Source organism: Oncorhynchus kisutch, linkage group LG22 (genome assembly GCF_002021735.2).
Source record: "Oncorhynchus kisutch isolate 150728-3 linkage group LG22, Okis_V2, whole genome shotgun sequence".
Classification (NCBI taxonomy): Eukaryota; Metazoa; Chordata; class Actinopteri; order Salmoniformes; family Salmonidae; genus Oncorhynchus; species Oncorhynchus kisutch.
The window spans coordinates 52,586,202-52,605,888 of NC_034195.2; the positions used below are offsets into that span (position 1 = coordinate 52,586,202).

The window sequence follows — 19,687 nt, forward strand, 5'->3', positions numbered from 1 at the left end:
AGACTAGATACTGTATGTTATCTGGCTATAGGCTGGTACATTTATCAGACTAGATACTGTATGTTATCTGGCTATAGACTGTAGGCTGGTACATTTATCAGACTAGATACTGTATGTTATCTGGCTATAGACTGTAGGCTGGTACATTTATCAGACTAGATACTGTATGTTATCTGGCTATAGACTGTAGGCTTGTTCATTTATCAGACTAGATACTGTATGTTATCTGGCTATAGGCTGGTACATTTATCAGACTAGATACTGTATATTATCTGGCTATAGGCTGGTACATTTATCAGACTAGATACTGTATGTTATCTGGCTATAGACTGTAGGCTGGTTCATTTATCAGACTAGATACTGTATGTTATCTGGCCATAGACTGTAGGCTGGTACATTTATCAGACTAGATACTGTATGTTATCTGGCTATAGGCTGGTACATTTATCAGACTAGATACTGTATGTTATCTGGCTATAGACTGTAGGCTGGTACATTTATCAGACTATATACTGTATGTTATCTGGCTATTATCTCACCTGTCAAGCGGAATATCATCTGTCAAGAGGAATATCCCCTGTCAAGAGGAATATCCCCTGTCAAGAGGAATATCACCTGTCAAGCGGAATATCCCCTGTCAAGGGGAATATCACCTGTCAAGCGGAATATGACCTGTCAAGAGGAATATCACCTGTCAAGCGGAATATGACCTGTCAAGCGGAATATCATCTGTCAAGAGGAATATCCCCTGTCAAGCGGAAATATCACCTGTCAAGCGGAATATCACCTGTCAAGCGGAATATGACCTGTCAAGAGGAATATCACCTGTCAAGAGGAATATCACCTGTCAAGAGGAATATCACCTGTCAAGAGGATTATCACCTGTCAAGAGGAATATCACCTGTCAAGAGGAATATCACCTGTCAAGAGGAATATCACCTGTCAAGAGGAATATCACCTGTCAAGAGGAATATCACCTGTCAAGAGGAATATCACCTGTCAAGAGGATTATCACCTGTCAAGAGGAATATCACCTGTCAAGAGGATTATCACCTGTCAAGAGGAATATCACCTGTCAAGAGGAATATCACCTGTCAAGAGGAATATCACCTGTCAAGAGGAATATCACCTGTCAAGAGGATTATCACCTGTCAAGAGGAATATCACCTGTCAAGAGGAATTTCACCTGTCAAGAGGAATATCACCTGTCAAGAGGAATATCACCTGTCAAGAGGAATATCACCTGTCAAGAGGATTATCATCTGTCAAGAGGAATATCACCTGTCATGCAGCAAGAAGCTGCATGCTACTCAAACAGTGGTTGATGGTGGAGTGAAATAACCGGAGTAGTTTACACTGCATGATTGAAAAATGTACTGGTGGAAAAACAGCCTCATTTAGCAAGTGGAGTACAAACCGATTACTCCCCCCCCCCTGCTTGATAATGGGCCATTCTAAATCAAAACAAATTTTGCATAATAGTTAAGACAAGATTAAATTGAATAGTCTAAATGGGTGAAAATATGATCACTTGATGAGAGAACTACTATTCACAACTAAAGTTTCCAAAGAACTCTAGAAATCTAGCCTCTAGGGCCTGTTTCAAATGATCACTTGATGAGAGAACTAGAACTCTAGAAATCTAGCCTCTAGGGCCTGTTTCAAATGATCACTTTACACTCAACATATCCACTTCATATGCCCACCCGCTCTGGAATGGGAAAAACATTCAATTATATTCTTCTTACTATAAAAATCCTATGATTTAAAATAATGGCATGGGACTTGTAAGTATATCTTATCAGCTAAATGAACAAGTCTACTGCCTATGGTATGGAGCATAGCCAGATAACATACAGTATCTAGTCTGATAAATGAACAATTTTGAATAGCCTAGTAGTATGTATGTCATTTATAATTAATAGGCTGACACAATTACCTTTTAGTTACAGAATATCTCAACACCGTGCGTTTCCATCTCATCGAGTGGGTAGAGGGATGGAGGCTAACTGTAAGCCGCCCTGCAAAATCAATGAACCAATTGCATCGCCATGGCTTACGTTCTCTCCCAGACTCATGGATAGAACGTTTGCATTGTAGCACAAGGTAACCAGTCCATCCAGTATGCATAATAATACTGTCCACAATCAAAGGGGATTACTAGAATTGGTTTAATTTTGGAGAATAGGCTAGTAGAATATCACCTGTCAAGCGGAATATCGCCTGTCAAGCGGAATATCGCCTGTCAAGCGGAATATATCAGACTAATCACTCTTGAGACTCTAGGGGCAGTATTTCATTTTTGGATGAAAAACGTTCCCGTTTTAAACAAGATATTTTGTCACGAAAAGATGCTTGACTATGCATATAATTGACAGCTTTGGAAAGAAAACACTCTGACGTTTCCAAAACTGCAAAGATATTATCAGTGAGTGCCACAGAACTGATGCTACAGGCGAAACCAAGATGAAACTTCAAACAGGAAGTGAGCAAAATTTTTGAGGCGCTGTTTTCCAATGTCTCCTTATATGGCTGTGAATGCGCAAGGAACGAGCCTACACTTTCTATCGTTTCCCCAAGGTGTCTGCAGCATTGTGACGTAGTTATAGGCATATCATTGGAAGATTGACCATAAGAGACTACATTTACCAGGTGTCCGCCTGGTGTCCTTTGTCGAAATTGGTGCGTAATCTGCAAGTATTCTTCCATGTGATTCAGAGGAGAAACCAAACTTCCACGAACGATATATCATCGAAGAGATATGTGAAAAACACCTTGAGGATTGATTCTAAACAACGTTTGCCATGTTTCAGTCGATATTATGGAGTTAATTTGGAAAAAAGTTCGGTGTTTTGATGACTGAATTTTCTTTTTTTTTTGGTAGCCAAACGTGATGAACAAAACGGAGCGATTTCTCCTACACAAAGAATCTTTTTGGAAAAACTGAACATTTGCTATCTAACTGAGAGTCTCCTCATTGAAAACATCCGAAGTTCTTCAAAGGTAAATTATTTTATTTGAATGCTTTTCTTGTTTTTGTGAAAATGTTGCCCGCTGGATGCTAGGCAAAATGCTATGCTAGGCTATCACTACTCTTACACAAATGCTTGTTTTGCTATGGTTGAAAATTTAATATTTTGAAAATCTGAGATGACAGTGTTGTTAACAAAAGGCTAAGCTTGAGAGCTAGCATATTTATTTTATTTTATTTGCGATTTTCATGAATAGTTAACTTTGCGTTATGGTAATAGCTTGAGGCTGTATTCACGATCCCGGATCCGGGATGGCTAGTATCAAGAGGTACCAGGCCATTAGGACCTGATGGAGGAACAATAGAGACCTGAGTACCAGACCATTAGGACCTGATGGAGCAACAATAGAGCCCTGAGTACCAGGCCATTAGTGACCTGATGGAGGAAAAATAGAGCCCTAAGTACCAGGCAATAGGACCTGATGGAGGAACAATAGAGACCTGAGTACCAGGCCATTAGTGACCTGATGGTCATTAGCGAGTTGGGTACTACCAACGCCTGTACAAAGCGAACAAGAGGAGATTACTGCGACTCAACGGTCACGTGGAATTTTACTGCGGTCATGACTCATGACTGCCAGTGTGGCGGCAATACAGTCACCGCAACAACGGGTAGTATCTCTATCTCGCACTCTGGTGAAATTGTCATCTAGGATCTTGGCCTAGGGGTCGGGGTCACAGTTAGGGGTTGATTTGAACATAAGGCTATGATACCAAGTGGTGATCTCCAAATTTACATCTGCAGTCTGTTATTCCTCTCACCTGAGCTGACAACAACTCTCCCTCAACTTTGTCACTTCCTCCTCCTGTCTTCCATCCCGTCCAATAGCACTTGTCATCTCCTGCTTCTCTCCAATCAGCTGCGAGCGCTCCGTCTCCAGAGCTGCGATCTGATTGGTGTGGATGACTCTCTCCGCCCCCAGCTCATGCAGCTGAGCCAATGAGGACTCCAGCCTCTGTCTGACCATCTCTAGCTCTGATGTCATCTTTTCATTCATCTGTCCAATATCAAAGAGATAATGTGGTTAAACATTCTAAATATATACGGAACGTTTCAGAAATGTTTCAATAGAAAGTTTCACCTTTTAGGGTCCATTGTTCTGGTAAATATATACGGAACGTTTCAGATATGTTTCAATAGAAAGTTTCACCTTTTAGGGTCCATTGTTCTGGTAAATATATACGGAACGTTTCAGATATGTTTCAATAGAAAGTTTCACCTTTTAGGGTCCATTGTTCTGGTAAATATATACGGAACGTTTCAGATATGTTTCAATAGAAAGTTTCACCTTTTAGGGTCCATTGTTCTGGTAAATATATACGGAACGTTTCAGATATGTTTCAATAGAAAGTTTCACCTTTTAGGGTCCATTGTTCTGGTAAATATATACGGAACGTTTCAGATATGTTTCAATAGAAAGTTTCACCTTTTAGGGTCCATTGTTCTGGTAAATATATACGGAACGTTTCAGATATGTTTCAATAGAAAGTTTCACCTTTTAGGGTCCATTGTTCTGGTAAATATATACGGAACGTTTCAGATATGTTTCAATAGAAAGTTTCACCTTTTAGGGTCCATTGTTCTGGTAAATATATACGGAACGTTTCAGATATGTTTCAATAGAAAGTTTCACCTTTTAGGGTCCATTGTTCTGGTAAATATATACGGAACGTTTCAGATATGTTTCAATAGAAAGTTTCACCTTTTAGGGTCCATTGTTCTGGTAAATATATACGGAACGTTTCAGATATGTTTCAATAGAAAGTTTCACCTTTTAGGGTCCATTGTTCTGGTAAATATATACGGAACGTTTCAGATATGTTTCAATAGAAAGTTTCACCTTTTAGGGTCCATTGTTCTGGTAAATATATACGGAACGTTTCAGATATGTTTCAATAGAAAGTTTCACCTTTTAGGGTCCATTGTTCTGGTAAATATATACGGAACGTTTCAGATATGTTTCAATAGAAAGTTTCACCTTTTAGGGTCCATTGTTCTGGTAAATATATACGGAACGTTTCAGATATGTTTCAATAGAAAGTTTCACCTTTTAGGGTCCATTGTTCTGGTAAATATATACGGAACGTTTCAGATATGTTTCAATAGAAAGTTTCACCTTTTAGGGTCCATTGTTCTGGTAAATATATACGGAACGTTTCAGATATGTTTCAATAGAAAGTTTCACCTTTTAGGGTCCATTGTTCTGGTAAATATATACGGAACGTTTCAGAAATGTTTCAATAGAAAGTTTCACCTTTTAGGGTCCATTGTTCTGGTAAATATATACGGAACGTTTCAGATATGTTTCAATAGAAAGTTTCACCTTTTAGGGTCCATTGTTCTGGTAAATATATACGGAACGTTTCAGATATGTTTCAATAGAAAGTTTCACCTTTTAGGGTCCATTGTTCTGGTAAATATATACGGAACGTTTCAGATATGTTTCAATAGAAAGTTTCACCTTTTAGGGTCCATTGTTCTGGTAAATATATACGGAACGTTTCAGATATGTTTCAATAGAAAGTTTCACCTTTTAGGGTCCATTGTTCTGGTAAATATATACGGAACGTTTCAGATATGTTTCAATAGAAAGTTTCACCTTTTAGGGTCCATTGTTCTGGTAAATATATACGGAACGTTTCAGATATGTTTCAATAGAAAGTTTCACCTTTTAGGGTCCATTGTTCTGGTAAATATATACGGAACGTTTCAGATATGTTTCAATAGAAAGTTTCACCTTTTAGGGTCCATTGTTCTGATAAATATATACGGAACGTTTCAGATATGTTTCAATAGAAAGTTTCACCTTTTAGGGTCCATTGTTCTGGTAAATATATACGGAACGTTTCAGAAATGTTTCAATAGAAAGTTTCACCTTTTAGGGTCCATTGTTCTGGTAAATATATACGGAACGTTTCAGATATGTTTCAATAGAAAGTTTCACCTTTTAGGGTCCATTGTTCTGGTAAATATATACGGAACGTTTCAGATATGTTTCAATAGAAAGTTTCACCTTTTAGGGTCCATTGTTCTGGTAAATATATACGGAACGTTTCAGAAATGTTTTAATAGAAAGTTTCACCTTTTAGGGTCCATTGTTCTGGTAAATATATACGGAACGTTTCAGATATGTTTCAATAGAAAGTTTCACCTTTTAGGGTCCATTGTTCTGGTAAATATATACGGAACGTTTCAGAAATGTTTCAATAGAAAGTTTCACCTTTTAGGGTCCATTGTTCTGGTAAATATATACGGAACGTTTCAGATATGTTTCAATAGAAAGTTTCACCTTTTAGGGTCCATTGTTCTGGTAAATATATACGGAATGTTTCAGATATGTTTCAATAGAAAGTTTCACCTTTTAGGGTCCATTGTTCTGGTAAATATATACGGAACGTTTCAGAAATGTTTTAATAGAAAGTTTCACCTTTTAGGGTCCATTGTTCTGGTAAATATATACGGAACGTTTCAGATATGTTTCAATAGAAAGTTTCACCTTTTAGGGTCCATTGTTCTGGTAAATATATACGGAACGTTTCAGATATGTTTCAATAGAAAGTTTCACCTTTTAGGGTCCATTGTTCTGGTAAATATATACGGAACGTTTCAGATATGTTTCAATAGAAAGTTTCACCTTTTAGGGTCCATTGTTCTGGTAAATATATACGGAACGTTTCAGATATGTTTCAATAGAAAGTTTCACCTTTTAGGGTCCATTGTTCTGGTAAATATATACGGAACGTTTCAGATATGTTTCAATAGAAAGTTTCACCTTTTAGGGTCCATTGTTCTGGTAAATATATACGGAACATTTCAGAAATGTTTTAATAGAAAGTTTCACCTTTTAGGGTCCATTGTTCTGGTAAATATATACGGAACGTTTCAGAAATGTTTTAATAGAAAGTTTCACCTTTTAGGGTCCATTGTTCTGGTAAATATATACGGAACGTTTCAGATATGTTTCAATAGAAAGTTTCACCTTTTAGGGTCCATTGTTCTGGTAAATATATACGGAACGTTTCAGATATGTTTCAATAGAAAGTTTCACCTTTTAGGGTCCATTGTTCTGGTAAATATATACGGAACGTTTCAGATATGTTTCAATAGAAAGTTTCACCTTTTAGGGTCCATTGTTCTGGTAAATATATACGGAACGTTTCAGATATGTTTCAATAGAAAGTTTCACCTTTTAGGGTCCATTGTTCTGGTAAATATATACGGAACGTTTCAGATATGTTTCAATAGAAAGTTTCACCTTTTTTTAAACATTTTATTCCCAGAATTTTTTAAACCTGCTACGTCACAGTCCATAACCAAAACAAGTTCTTTCAAACTTCCCACCTCTGTCACAGTCAGAAGTTCCTGTTTCATCTGCACAGTCTCCTGCCCCTGCCTGTTGGTGTGAGCCTTGGCCTCAGCCAGCTGGTTGCTGAGCTCACACACCTGGTCTGTGTAGCCTTCCCTGCCTCTCTGGGCCCTCTCCAACTGCAGCTCCAGATCCTGAGCATGCTGGTGCAGGTCTGCCTTGTCCTGTACAGCATACATGACAGAACATACGCAGGTGTTCATCAAGACAAAGCATCTATGCACAAATACTTTTGGATCTTTGCATCGTTATACTCGAGATGCATGCCCTTATCTCGATGATCACGATCACACTTTGGATGTTAATGGAAGATTTGCACGATAACTCATCATGCATGGATGTGAAGTTAGGATTGGGGCCACAGTGTTTAGCTAGTAGACAGAGGATGTATGGAGACCTGCAGTAAGCGGTCCTTGTCAGACATGGCCCCGGTCAGCTTGATCTTCAGGTCCTCCACACTGTCCTCCAGCCGCAACACCTTGGAGGTCAGAAGGTCCCTCTCCTGCTCGACAGAGAGGGTGGTTAGGACCAGTCGGTGAAGTGAAAGAGGACTTTGGGTTGGTTTCCCAAACACTGATTAAGCTCAGTCCTTGGGATTAAAAAGAACGTCCATTGACTATGTTTTTTCTAGTCCACACTAGAGTTCATGCTGTATGTCCCTTTGAGTGATGAACAAAGGTTTCCTGAAATGAAATGGAATTGATCCCAACCCTGCCACTCACCAGAGTGGCCTGACCCAGCTTACTGCGTGCCTCACTCAGCTGGTCCTGCAGCTCACTGTGGGTCTGCAAGGCACGACCCAGTCTCTGGTTCACTTCCTCTGTCTGGTTCAACACAGTCCTCTGAGCCTGGATGAAACAGAGCGGGAGGTAGGGAGGGAAAGGTCGGTGAAAAGTGCTTCAGCGTGTGTTTTGTAGCCTTGGAGACACAGAGTGGGAGGTAGGGAGAGAACAGGGCTGGAGACAGAGTGGGAGGTAGGGAGAGAACAGGGCTGGAGACACAGAGTGGGAGGTAGGGAGAGAACAGGGATGGAGACACAGAGTGGGAGGTAGGGAGAGAACAGGCCTGGAGATACAGAGTGGGAGGTAGGGAGAGAACAGGGCTGGAGACACAGAGTGGGAGGTAGGGAGAGAACAGGGCTGGAGACACAGAGTGGGAGGTAGGGAGAGGACAGGGCTGGAGACACAGAGTGGGAGGTAGGGAGAGAACAGGGCTGGAGACAGAGTGGGAGGTAGGGAGAGAACAGGGCTGGAGACAGAGTGGGAGGTAGGGAGAGAACAGGGCTGGAGACAGAGTGGGAGGTAGGGAGAGAACAGGGCTGGAGACAGAGTGGGAGGTAGGGAGAAAACAGGGCTGGAGACACAGAGTGGGAGGTAGGGAGAGAACAGGGCTGGAGACAGAGTGGGAGGTAGGGAGAGAACAGGGCTGGAGACAGAGTGGGAGGTAGGGAGAGAACAGGGCTGGAGACAGAGTGGGAGGTAGGGAGAGAACAGGGCTGGAGACAGAGTGGGAGGTAGGGAGAGAACAGAGCTGGAGACAGAGTGGGAGGTAGGGAGAGAACGGGGTTGGAGACACAGAGTGGGAGGTAAGGAGAGAACAGGGCTGGAGACAGAGAGTGGGAGGTAAGGAGAGAACAGGGCTGGAGACACAGAGTGGGAGGTAGGGAGAGAACAGAGCTGGACACAGAGTGGGAGGTAGGGAGAGAACAGGGCTGGAGACACAGAGTGGGTAGGGAGAGAACAGGGCTGGAGACACAGAGTGGGAGGTAGGGAGAGAACGGGGCTGGAGACACAGAGTGGGAGGTAGGTAGAGAACAGGGCTGGAGACACAGAGTGGGAGGTAGGGAGAGAACAGGGCTGGAGACACAGAGTGGGAAAGATACTAAAATGAATAGGAATAGAAGTGTCTGTATAAACTGTGGAGTACCACAAGGCAGTGTTCTCTGACCCCTTTATCTCCTGATGTACATCAATGATTTAAAAGCTGCCTGTTCATTAGAGCGTTGGGGACAGTAACCGAAAGGTTGCTGGATCGAATTGACCAAGCTGACAAGGTAAAAATATGTTGTTCTACCCCCTGAACAAGGCAGTTATCCCACTGTTCCCCGGTAGGTCGTCAGAATTTGTTCATAACTGACTTGCCTAGTTAAAGAAAGGTTACATTTAAAATAAAATAAAATGTTAACAATGAACACAGGAGTTGACAAAACTACACAGACAGACTAGGGCCTTTAATCCTTGGTCAAAGGTTGTGGACACGACAGGGAACAGGGTGTCATTTGGGACAGAAACAACATTAGACAAGGCTAGTTGTTGGACTAACCTCTTTAGAGGTGTGTAGTTGCTGAAGGTCTCTCTCTGTCTCCAGGGCCTCTGCTCTCTCCTCGGCCTCTCTGAGGGCCTCTCTCAGTCTAGACAGCTCTCTCTCTGCTCTGTGCTTTTCCTGCATGGACACAAGGACACACAGACACAAGGACACACGGACATACGAACACAAGGACACACGGACACATGGACACACAGACACACAGACACATGGACACATGGACACACAGACACATGAACACAAGGACACACGAACACAAGGACACACGGACACATGGACACAAGGACACACGGACATACGAACACAAGGACACACAGACACACGGACACACAGACACATGGACACAAGGACACACGGACATACGAACACAAGGACACACGGACACATGGACACACAGACACATGGACACACAGACACATGGACACATGGACACACAGACACATGAACACAAGGACACACGAACACAAGGACACACGGACACATGGACACAAGGACACACAGACATACGAACACAAGGACACACAGACACACGGACACACGGACACACAAACACACAGACACATGGACACACAGACACATGGACACACAGACACATGGACACAGACACACGGACACACGGACACACAGACACACGGACACATGGACACACAGACACACGGACACACAGACACATGGACACACAGACACATGGACACACAGACACATGGACACACAGACACATGAACACAAGGACACACGGACACATGGAAACACAGACACAAGGACACATGGACACACAGACACACGGACACATGGACACATGGACACACGGACACATGGACACATGGACACACAGACACATGGACACACAGACACACGGACACATGGACACACAGACACATGGACACACAGACACATGGACACACAGACACATAGACACATGGACACACAGACACATGGACACACAGACATATGAACACACAGACACATGGACACACAGACACATGGACACACAGACACATGGACACACAGACACATGGACACACAGACACACGGACACACAGACACACGGACACATGGACACACAGACACACGGACACACAGACACATGGACACACAGACATATGGACACATGGACACACAGACACATGGACACACAGACACATGAACACACAGACACATGGACACACAGACACATGGACACACAGACACACGGACACACAGACACATGGACACACAGACACATGAACACACAGACACATGGACACACAGACACACGGACACATGGACACACAGACACACGGACACACAGACACATGGACACACAGACACATGGACACACAGACACATGGACACATGGACACACAGACACATGGATACACAGACACATGGACACATGGACACACAGACACATGGACACAGACACATGAACACACAGACACATGGACACACAGACACATGGACACACAGACACATGGACACACAGACACATGGACACAGACACATGAACACACAGACACATGGACACACAGACACATGGACACACAGACACATGGACACACGGACACATGGACACATGGACACACAGACACATGGATACACAGACACATGGACACACAGACACATGGACACACAGACACATGAACACACAGACACATGGACACACAGACACATGGACACACAGACACACGGACACACAGACACATGGACACACAGACACATGGACACATGGACACACAGACACATGGATACACAGACACATGGACACACAGACACATGGACACACAGACACATGAACACACAGACACATGGACACACAGACACATGGACACACAGACACACGGACACACAGACACATGGACACACAGACACATGGACACATGGACACATGGACACACAGACACATGGACACACAGACACATGGACACACAGACACACGGACACACAGACACATGGACACACAGACACACGGACACACAGACACATGGACACACAGACACACAGACACATGGACACACAGACACATGGACACATGGACACACAGACACATGGACACAGACACATGAACACACAGACACATGGACACACAGACACATGGACACACAGACACATGGACACACAGACACATGGACACACAGACACATGGACACACAGACACATGGACACATGGACACACAGACACATGGACACAGACACATGAACACACAGACACATGGACACACAGACACATGGACACACAGACACATGGACACACAGACACATGGACACACAGACACATGGACACATGGACACACAGACACATGGATGCACAGACACATGGACACACAGACACATGGACACACAGACACATGAACACACAGACACATGGACACACAGACACATGGACACACAGACACACGGACACACAGACACATGGACACACAGACACATGGACACATGGACACACAGACACACAGACACATGGACACACAGACACATGGACACACAGACACATGGACACACAGACACATGGACACACAGACACATGGACACACGGACACACAGACACATGGACACACAGACACATGGACACACAGACACATGGACACACAGACACATGGACACACAGACACATGGACACACGGACACACAGACACATGAACACACAGACACATGGACACATGGACACACAGACACACAGACACATGGACACATGGACACACAGACACACAGACACATGGACACATGGATACATGGACACATGGACACATGGACACATGGACACACAGACGCATGAACACACAGACACATGGACACACAGACACATGGACACACAGACACACAGACACATGGACTCACAGACACACAGATACATGGACACACAGACACACAGATACATGGACACACAGACACACAGATACATGGACACACAGATACATGGACACACAGATACATGGACACACAGACACATGGACACACAGATACATGGACACACAGATACATGGACACACAGATACATGGACACACAGATACATGGACACACGGACACACAGACACATGGACACACAGATACATGGACACACAGATACATGGACACACAGATACATGGACACACAGACACATCCATATGGATTTAGTGCTGCTTAAAGTGGGGTTTTACTCTAAACAAGATTATCCACAAGTCACCTGGTCCCAGATCTGTTTGTGCTGTATCAACTCTTATGGTCGTTATGACAACAATCAGAGGAGTTGCACAAACAGATCTGGGACCAAAGAGTTTTGTCCAATGAGGTTTAAACAGTGTACCTCTCTGAACAAGTCTTGTTGTGTAACAGGTGAGGTCCTGCTGAGTGGGTTGTTGTTAGTTCTTGGGGCCGTGGGTTTGATAACACTCAGGTTTGATTTCATCCTCAACATGTCCATCTCCAGTCGAAGAACCCTTCAAATGTACATATAAATGGAATTTACTGACATCTCTTTTGGGAGTTCTTTATATCAGGTTTGAAAACTGAGGTGAATACCAGGGTTGGGGTCAATTTCATTTAAATTCAGTCCATTCAGGAAGTTAAATTATATCTATTTTTCTGAAATGACTGAATTGAAATGGAAATGGCCCCTGCATGGTGAATAGCTGTCCTGTTCATCTACACTGGGATTTGGGAATGGCATGAACTCATTCAATGCCATGAATGCCATTCTTAGCGGCTTAGTCATTGTACTCACTTGTCTTGCAGTTCTCCTCGACGTCGACTTTCCTCAAACCGGCTCAACTCAGCTGCCTCCTTCTCCTGCTCAAGAGCACTCACTGCATCTGCCAGCTGCTGTGGGACAAACGGGTTGAGGGGTGAGCCTGAACCCCAAAGACCAGACAAAACCTGGCCTGAACCCCAAAGACCAGACAAGGCCTGGCCTAAACCCCAAAGACCAGACAAAACCTGACCTGAACGCCAAAGACCAGACAAGGCCTGACCTGACCCCCAAAGACCAGACAGGGCCTGACCTGAACCCCAAAGACCAGACAAGGCCTGAACCCCAAAGACCAGACAGGGCCTGACCTGAACCCCAAAGACCAGACAAGGCCTGGTCTAGACCCCAAAGACCAGACAAGGCCTGACCTGAACCCCAAAGACCAGACAAGGCCTGACCTGAACCCCAAAGACCAGACAAGGCCTGACCTGAACCCCAAAGACCAGACAAGGCCTGACCTGAACCCCAAAGACCAGACAAGGCCTGACCTGAACCCCAAAGACCAGACAAAGTCTGACCTGAACCCCAAAGACCAGACAGGGCCTGACCTGAACCCCAAAGACCAGACAAGGTCTGGTCTAGACCCCAAAGACCAGACAAGGTCTGGTCTAGACCCCAAAAAACAAGTGCAGGTACAATGGTGTTGAAAAACTTCCAAGAAGGAAGAAACCTTGAGAGGGGACTCTGGCTGTCCTGGGTAGAAGTTAAGAGTACATTATGACCATTAAAGACCAGTTCAGAGTGTTCACAGAGATAGTAGACTTTCTGATTCATTAAAGCCAGATAGTTTCTAAGTTCAGAGTGTACACAGAGATAGTAGACTTTCTGAATCATTAAAGCCAGATAGTTTCTAAGTTCAGAGTGTACACAGAGATAGTAGACTTTCTGAATCATTAAAGCCAGATAGTTTCTAAGTTCAGAGTGTACACAGAGATCATAGACCTTCTGATTCATTAAACCGCAGAATATCTCTTTTTAAAGTCCAGAGATCTTTCTCACTTACCTTGTGTTTCACCTCCAGCAGCTGTGCAGTACTACTGCTATGCTGCAGCTGTGTCTCTCTGTTCTTCAGCAGGTCTGTCTGGCTGTCCAGACGTCCATGGGCCTCCCGTAGCCTCTGCACCAGCTCTGCTCGCCTGCAGATACAATGCTTTATTACAGGTTTATAAGTGTATACGAGACTTTATAATACCTTATTATAAGGCTTTCGAACATTCTATGTCACCCTAAGTAGTACCTTATAATAAGATAACATAAATACCTTATATTTATCCATGATATTTGTAATGCCTTGTTATAGGGGCGGCAGGGTAGCCTAGTGGTTAGAGCGTTGGACTAGTAACCGGAAGGTTGCAAGTTCAAACCCCCGAGCTTACAAGGTACAAATCTGTCGTTCTGCCCCTGAACAGGCAGTTAACCCACTGTTCCTAGGCCGTCATTGAAAATAAGAATTTGTTCTTAACTGACTTGCCTAGTTAAATAAAGGGGAAAAAAGCACAAAAAATAAATAAAAAATAAGGCTTATAATACAGCAGGTTATGTCTATCTAATAAGGCATTATAAAGGGTTATAATATATTATGTCTCTAAGTACCTTGCTATAAGGCATTATAAAGGGTTAGAATATATTATGTCTCTAAGTACCTTGCTATAAGGCATTATAAAGGGTTATAATATATTATGTCTCTAAGTACCTTGCCATAAGGCATTATAAAGGGTTATAATATATTATGTCTCTAAGTACCTTGCTATAAGGCATTATAAAGGGTTATAATATATTATGTCTCTAAGTACCTTGCTATAAGGCATTATAAAGGGTTATAATATATTATGTCTCTAAGTACCTTGCTATAAGGCATTATAAAGGGTTATAATATATTATGTCTCTCTAAGTACCTTGCTATAAGGCATTATAAAGGGTTATAATATATTATGTCTCTAAGTACCTTGTTATAAGGCATTATAAAGGGTTATAATATATTATGTCTCTAAGTACCTTGTTATAAGGCATTATAAAGGGTTATAATATATTATGTCTCTAAGTACCTTGTTATAAGGCATTATAAAGGTTTATAATATATTATGTCTATCTAAGTACCTTGCTATAAGGCATTATAAAGGGTTATAATATATTATGTCTCTCTAAGTGCCTTGTTATAAGGCATTATAAAGGGTTATAATATATTATGTCTCTCTAAGTACCTTGCTATAAGGCATTAATAAAGGCTCATACCTAAAGCCACTCTCTTCCAGGGCTGCTCTCAGCTCAACCCCTGGGGAGACAGGGGAGAGGGACCGGGGGGCGCCCTCGGGGGCCAGGCGAGACATCGACTGCCATCTTCTTTTACCCAGCCCTGGGTCACTCTGTCTGCTGAAGCCACTGTCTCTGCCATTAACGGAGGTGCTAGGACACATGAAACAGATGTCATCAATATCAAATCATACAAGCGGCTTGAGTAAACCTACCTTTTTAAAGGTGAAAGGCAGTGCTCAAACCAACCTAGAGTCAAGGTGCAACCTTGAATAGAAGTACATAAAAAAAAACTAACATTATGTCTTTAAGGATACAAAAAAAAGCTTCATCTCTCACCCGGTGCTCATTTTGGAGAGGAACCCTCCAGTCCTACATGCCATACTCCACGCTAAGGACTAACAGAACAAAACATCACTCAAAAATCGCCTCACCATGAGCTAAATAATTCATTCATAACACAAATCACAAGTCACCTACATCAATCACAAATCGTTCCTTACCTGAGATTTAAAGTGAGACCTGCTGTCCCACATGTCCAGATCGGTGAGGACGAGTGGACTAGAGTCTCTGAGAGGGATGAGGGAATGACTGAAGGGTATAACACCCAGTCCTCCTAACTCATCACCCCAGTCGTCGCTGCCTTCCACGTGGGAGAGGCCGCGGTTCTCACCCCCCCATAGCCGGGCCAAGTCCATCCGGGCACACACTGTATCCACAGGCCCTGGTCAGAGGGTTGGAAAAAGGGGTTAAGGATTGATCGAGTCTCATGTTAGTGGCAGTTCGTAGTCTGCTATTATTACCACTATTCATGGAAGGAAAAAAATGCGTTTGACTTTTCCAGTGTTTGTTTGTTCTGCTCTGAGTTCACACCCAATCTTTAACAATGCAGTGCGGTTAATTATAACACCGCTGTGACTGGACTCCAAATGCCTTGTGTTTGTGTGGCAGTCAAATAGAATTAGAAAAATCTTTACAAGGAGAACAAAATGTGGACGTATAACAAATGTTTTCTGTGTGAATTAACCTTCTGTACACTGAGTAAATGTATTCCATCTACACACAGTTCATATGTGGCCTACTGTTAAGCACCCTAAGAAGTAACTCATATTTTAGAATGGTTAAATAAAGGTTTTTAAAATATACCGCCCATAACCAAAAAAAACAGAATCTTTAGTGACTAAGTATACCATATGAAAAGCTGCCTCTTACCTTGCTGTTCAAGCCCTCTCTTGTTCAATAGCTCTGTCCCTACTGTTGTCTTTCAGCTGCCCCTGATTGTGGGAGCCAGGGAGCTGTTGAGAGTGCAGCCATTGGCAGACGGTAGTCATGGTTACCTACATACAGAGGGACTCGTGGGTGAGCTGAAGTCCAATCCTGGGCTTGGCTACATTGTCTCCCTGTGACATCACTGCTTCGGCAGCCTGTCTACTGTTTGTTGACATGATGAGATGACAGGAGTTCCACTCTGTGGAGTCTATCAAGACCGATGCTTGACATTTAAAAAAATTTATTTAAAAAAAAATACAGTACATTTACTAATTGATTCACCCACACATTGCAACCGAGCATCGTGAAATAAATATTTGTGTTTCATGTTTATGGTAAAGTAATCATTGTCAAAACAATACAGTAAGATTGATGTATTCGGGTATATAGCATTAGTCTCGATCTTTAACGTCATTGGAATGAGTAGGCCTATAGTATAGATGTGAATAAAGACGATGGTATGCACACGCTTTAATAAGGGAAGTTGTGTTTGTGTGTTGGTATGGGACATGACGGGTGTGAGATTAATGACTTGACAAAGAGCTGTATTATAACACACTGTTATTTGCGCTGTCTCAACAGGACAGTGAGAAATACTGCAGGCCACTGAGATCATAACATACAGGTACCTGCCAAAATAAAGAAAACACCAGCATAAAGTGTCTTAATGGGGCCACAACGAGCCTCCAGAACAGCTTCAATGCTCATTGACATAGATTCTACAAGTGTCTGGATGTCACGTTCGTTGAATGGAGGAGACCAAGGCGCGGCGTGATGTGAATACATTCTATTAATTAACGAAGACCACTTAAACAAACGTGACGCTATATATATAAACAAGTGCAGACACAGGCAACCTACCATAAACAATAACCCACAAAATACCCAAGGAAAAATGGCTGCCTAAATATGGTTCCCAATCAACGATAAACAGCTGCCTCTAATTGAGAACCAATCTAGGCAACCATAGACATACATAACACCTAGACCAGTAAACACCCATAGACATGCAAAACGCCTAGACAGGAACAAAAACACATACATCACCCATGTCACACCCTGACCTAACCAAAACAATAAAGAAAACAAAGAATACTAAGGTCAGGAACTCTATCAGAAGGGTACGACACCATTCTTCTATGAAAAAAAATCCATCATTTGGTGTTTTGTTGATGGTGGGAAAACGCTGGCACCTCTCCAGTATCTCCCAAAAGTGTTCAATTGGGTGGAGATCTGGTCTCACACACACACACACACACACACACACACACACACACACACACACACACACACACACACACACACACACACACACACACACAATAGTAAAGGCCAAATTCAATATTTATCTAATCATTTATTTATAAAGTATCAGTCAAAAGTTTTGGACAAACTATTTCTACATTTCTACATTGTAGAATAAAAGTGAAGACATCAAAACTATGAAATAACACATGGAATCATGTAGTAACCAAAAAAAGTGTTAAATAAATCTAAATATGTTTTTTCGTTGAGATTCTTCAAAGTAGCCACCTGTGGCTTGATGACAGCTTTGCACACTCTTGGTATTCTCTCAACCTGCTTTACCTGGAATGCTCTTCCAACAGTCTTCTTGAAGGAGTTCCCACATATGCTGAGCACTTGTTGGCTGCTTTTCCTTCACTCTGCGGTCCAACTCATCCCAAACCATCTCAATTAGGTTGAGGTCAGGTGATTGTGGAGGCCAGGTCATCTAAATGCAGCACTCTATCACTCTGATTCTTGGTCAAATAGCCCTTACACAGCCTGGAGGTGTGTTGGGTCATTGTCCTGTTGAAAAACAAATGATAGTCCCACTAAGCGTAAACCATATGGGAAGGCGTATCGCTGCAGAATGCTGTGGTAGCCATGCTGGTTAAGTGTGCCTTAAATTCCAAATAAATCACAGACAGTGTCACCAGCAAAGCACCCCCACACCATCACACCTCCTCCTCCATGCTTCACGGTGGGAACCACACATGTGGAGCTCATCCGTTCACCTACTCTGCGTCTCACAAAGACACGGCGGTTGGAACCAAAAATCGCAAATTTGGCCTCATCAGACCAAACAATAGATTTCCACCGGTCTAATGTCCATTGCTCGTGTTTCTTGGCCCAAGCAAGTCTCTTCTTCTTATTGGTGTCCTTTAGTAGTGGTTTCTTTGCGTCAATTCAACCATGAAGGCCTGATTCATGCAGTCTCCTCTGAACAGTTGATGTTGAGATGTGTCTGTTTCTTATGTCTGAAGCATTTATTTCGGTTCTTGAAATTTTCCTGACTGACTGACCTTCATGTCTTAAAGTAACGATGGACTGTCGTTTCTCTTTGCTTATTTGAGCTGTTCCTAAAGCTTAAAGCTGGCTGAGAGAATGCCAAGAGTGTGCAAAGCTGTCATCAAGGCAAAAGGGTGACTACTTTTTCAGGACCCTGTCTTTCAAAGATAATTCGTAAAAATCCAAATAACTTCACAGATCTTCATTGTAAAGGGTTTTTAACACTGTTTCCCATGCTTGTTCAATGGACCATAAACAATTAATGAACATGAACCTGTGGAACGGTCGTTAAGACACTAACAGCTTACAGATGGCAGGCAATTAAGGTCACAGTTATGAAAAGTTAGGACAATAAAGAGGCCTTTCTACTGACTGAAAAAACACTGCTCATCTGCGTGAATGTGGCTTAAGCATGCTGCAAGGAGGCATGAGGACTGCAGAAGTGGCC

At 42.8% G+C, this 19,687-nt stretch overlaps 1 protein-coding gene across 8 annotated transcripts in view; it reads right to left on the reverse strand.

The window, feature by feature from the left end:
* LOC109880938 (golgin subfamily A member 6-like protein 22) overlaps nt 1-16,988 on the reverse strand; it is a 56,809-nt gene extending 39,821 nt beyond the window's left edge. For 6 of the 8 annotated variants that reach the window (XM_031801540.1, XM_031801536.1, XM_031801539.1 and 3 more), the window contains exons 1-12: nt 16,891-16,988; nt 16,182-16,402; nt 16,018-16,076; nt 15,661-15,831; nt 14,432-14,564; nt 13,405-13,502; nt 12,988-13,120; nt 9,721-9,840; nt 8,121-8,246; nt 7,796-7,900; nt 7,374-7,562; nt 3,794-4,029 (exon numbers count right to left, since the gene is read on the reverse strand). In XM_031801540.1, coding sequence (XP_031657400.1) covers nt 3,794-4,029; nt 7,374-7,562; nt 7,796-7,900; nt 8,121-8,246; nt 9,721-9,840; nt 12,988-13,120; nt 13,405-13,502; nt 14,432-14,564; nt 15,661-15,831; nt 16,018-16,076; nt 16,182-16,376 — 1,565 coding nt within the window. In that variant the 5' untranslated portion in view covers nt 16,377-16,402; nt 16,891-16,988. The remainder of the gene's footprint in view (nt 1-3,793; nt 4,030-7,373; nt 7,563-7,795; nt 7,901-8,120; nt 8,247-9,720; nt 9,841-12,987; nt 13,121-13,404; nt 13,503-14,431; nt 14,565-15,660; nt 15,832-16,017; nt 16,077-16,181; nt 16,403-16,890) is intronic. The other 2 variants (XM_031801537.1, XM_031801534.1) reach the window with 1 other exon arrangement.
* Nucleotides 16,989-19,687: the final 2,699 nt, after the last annotated feature.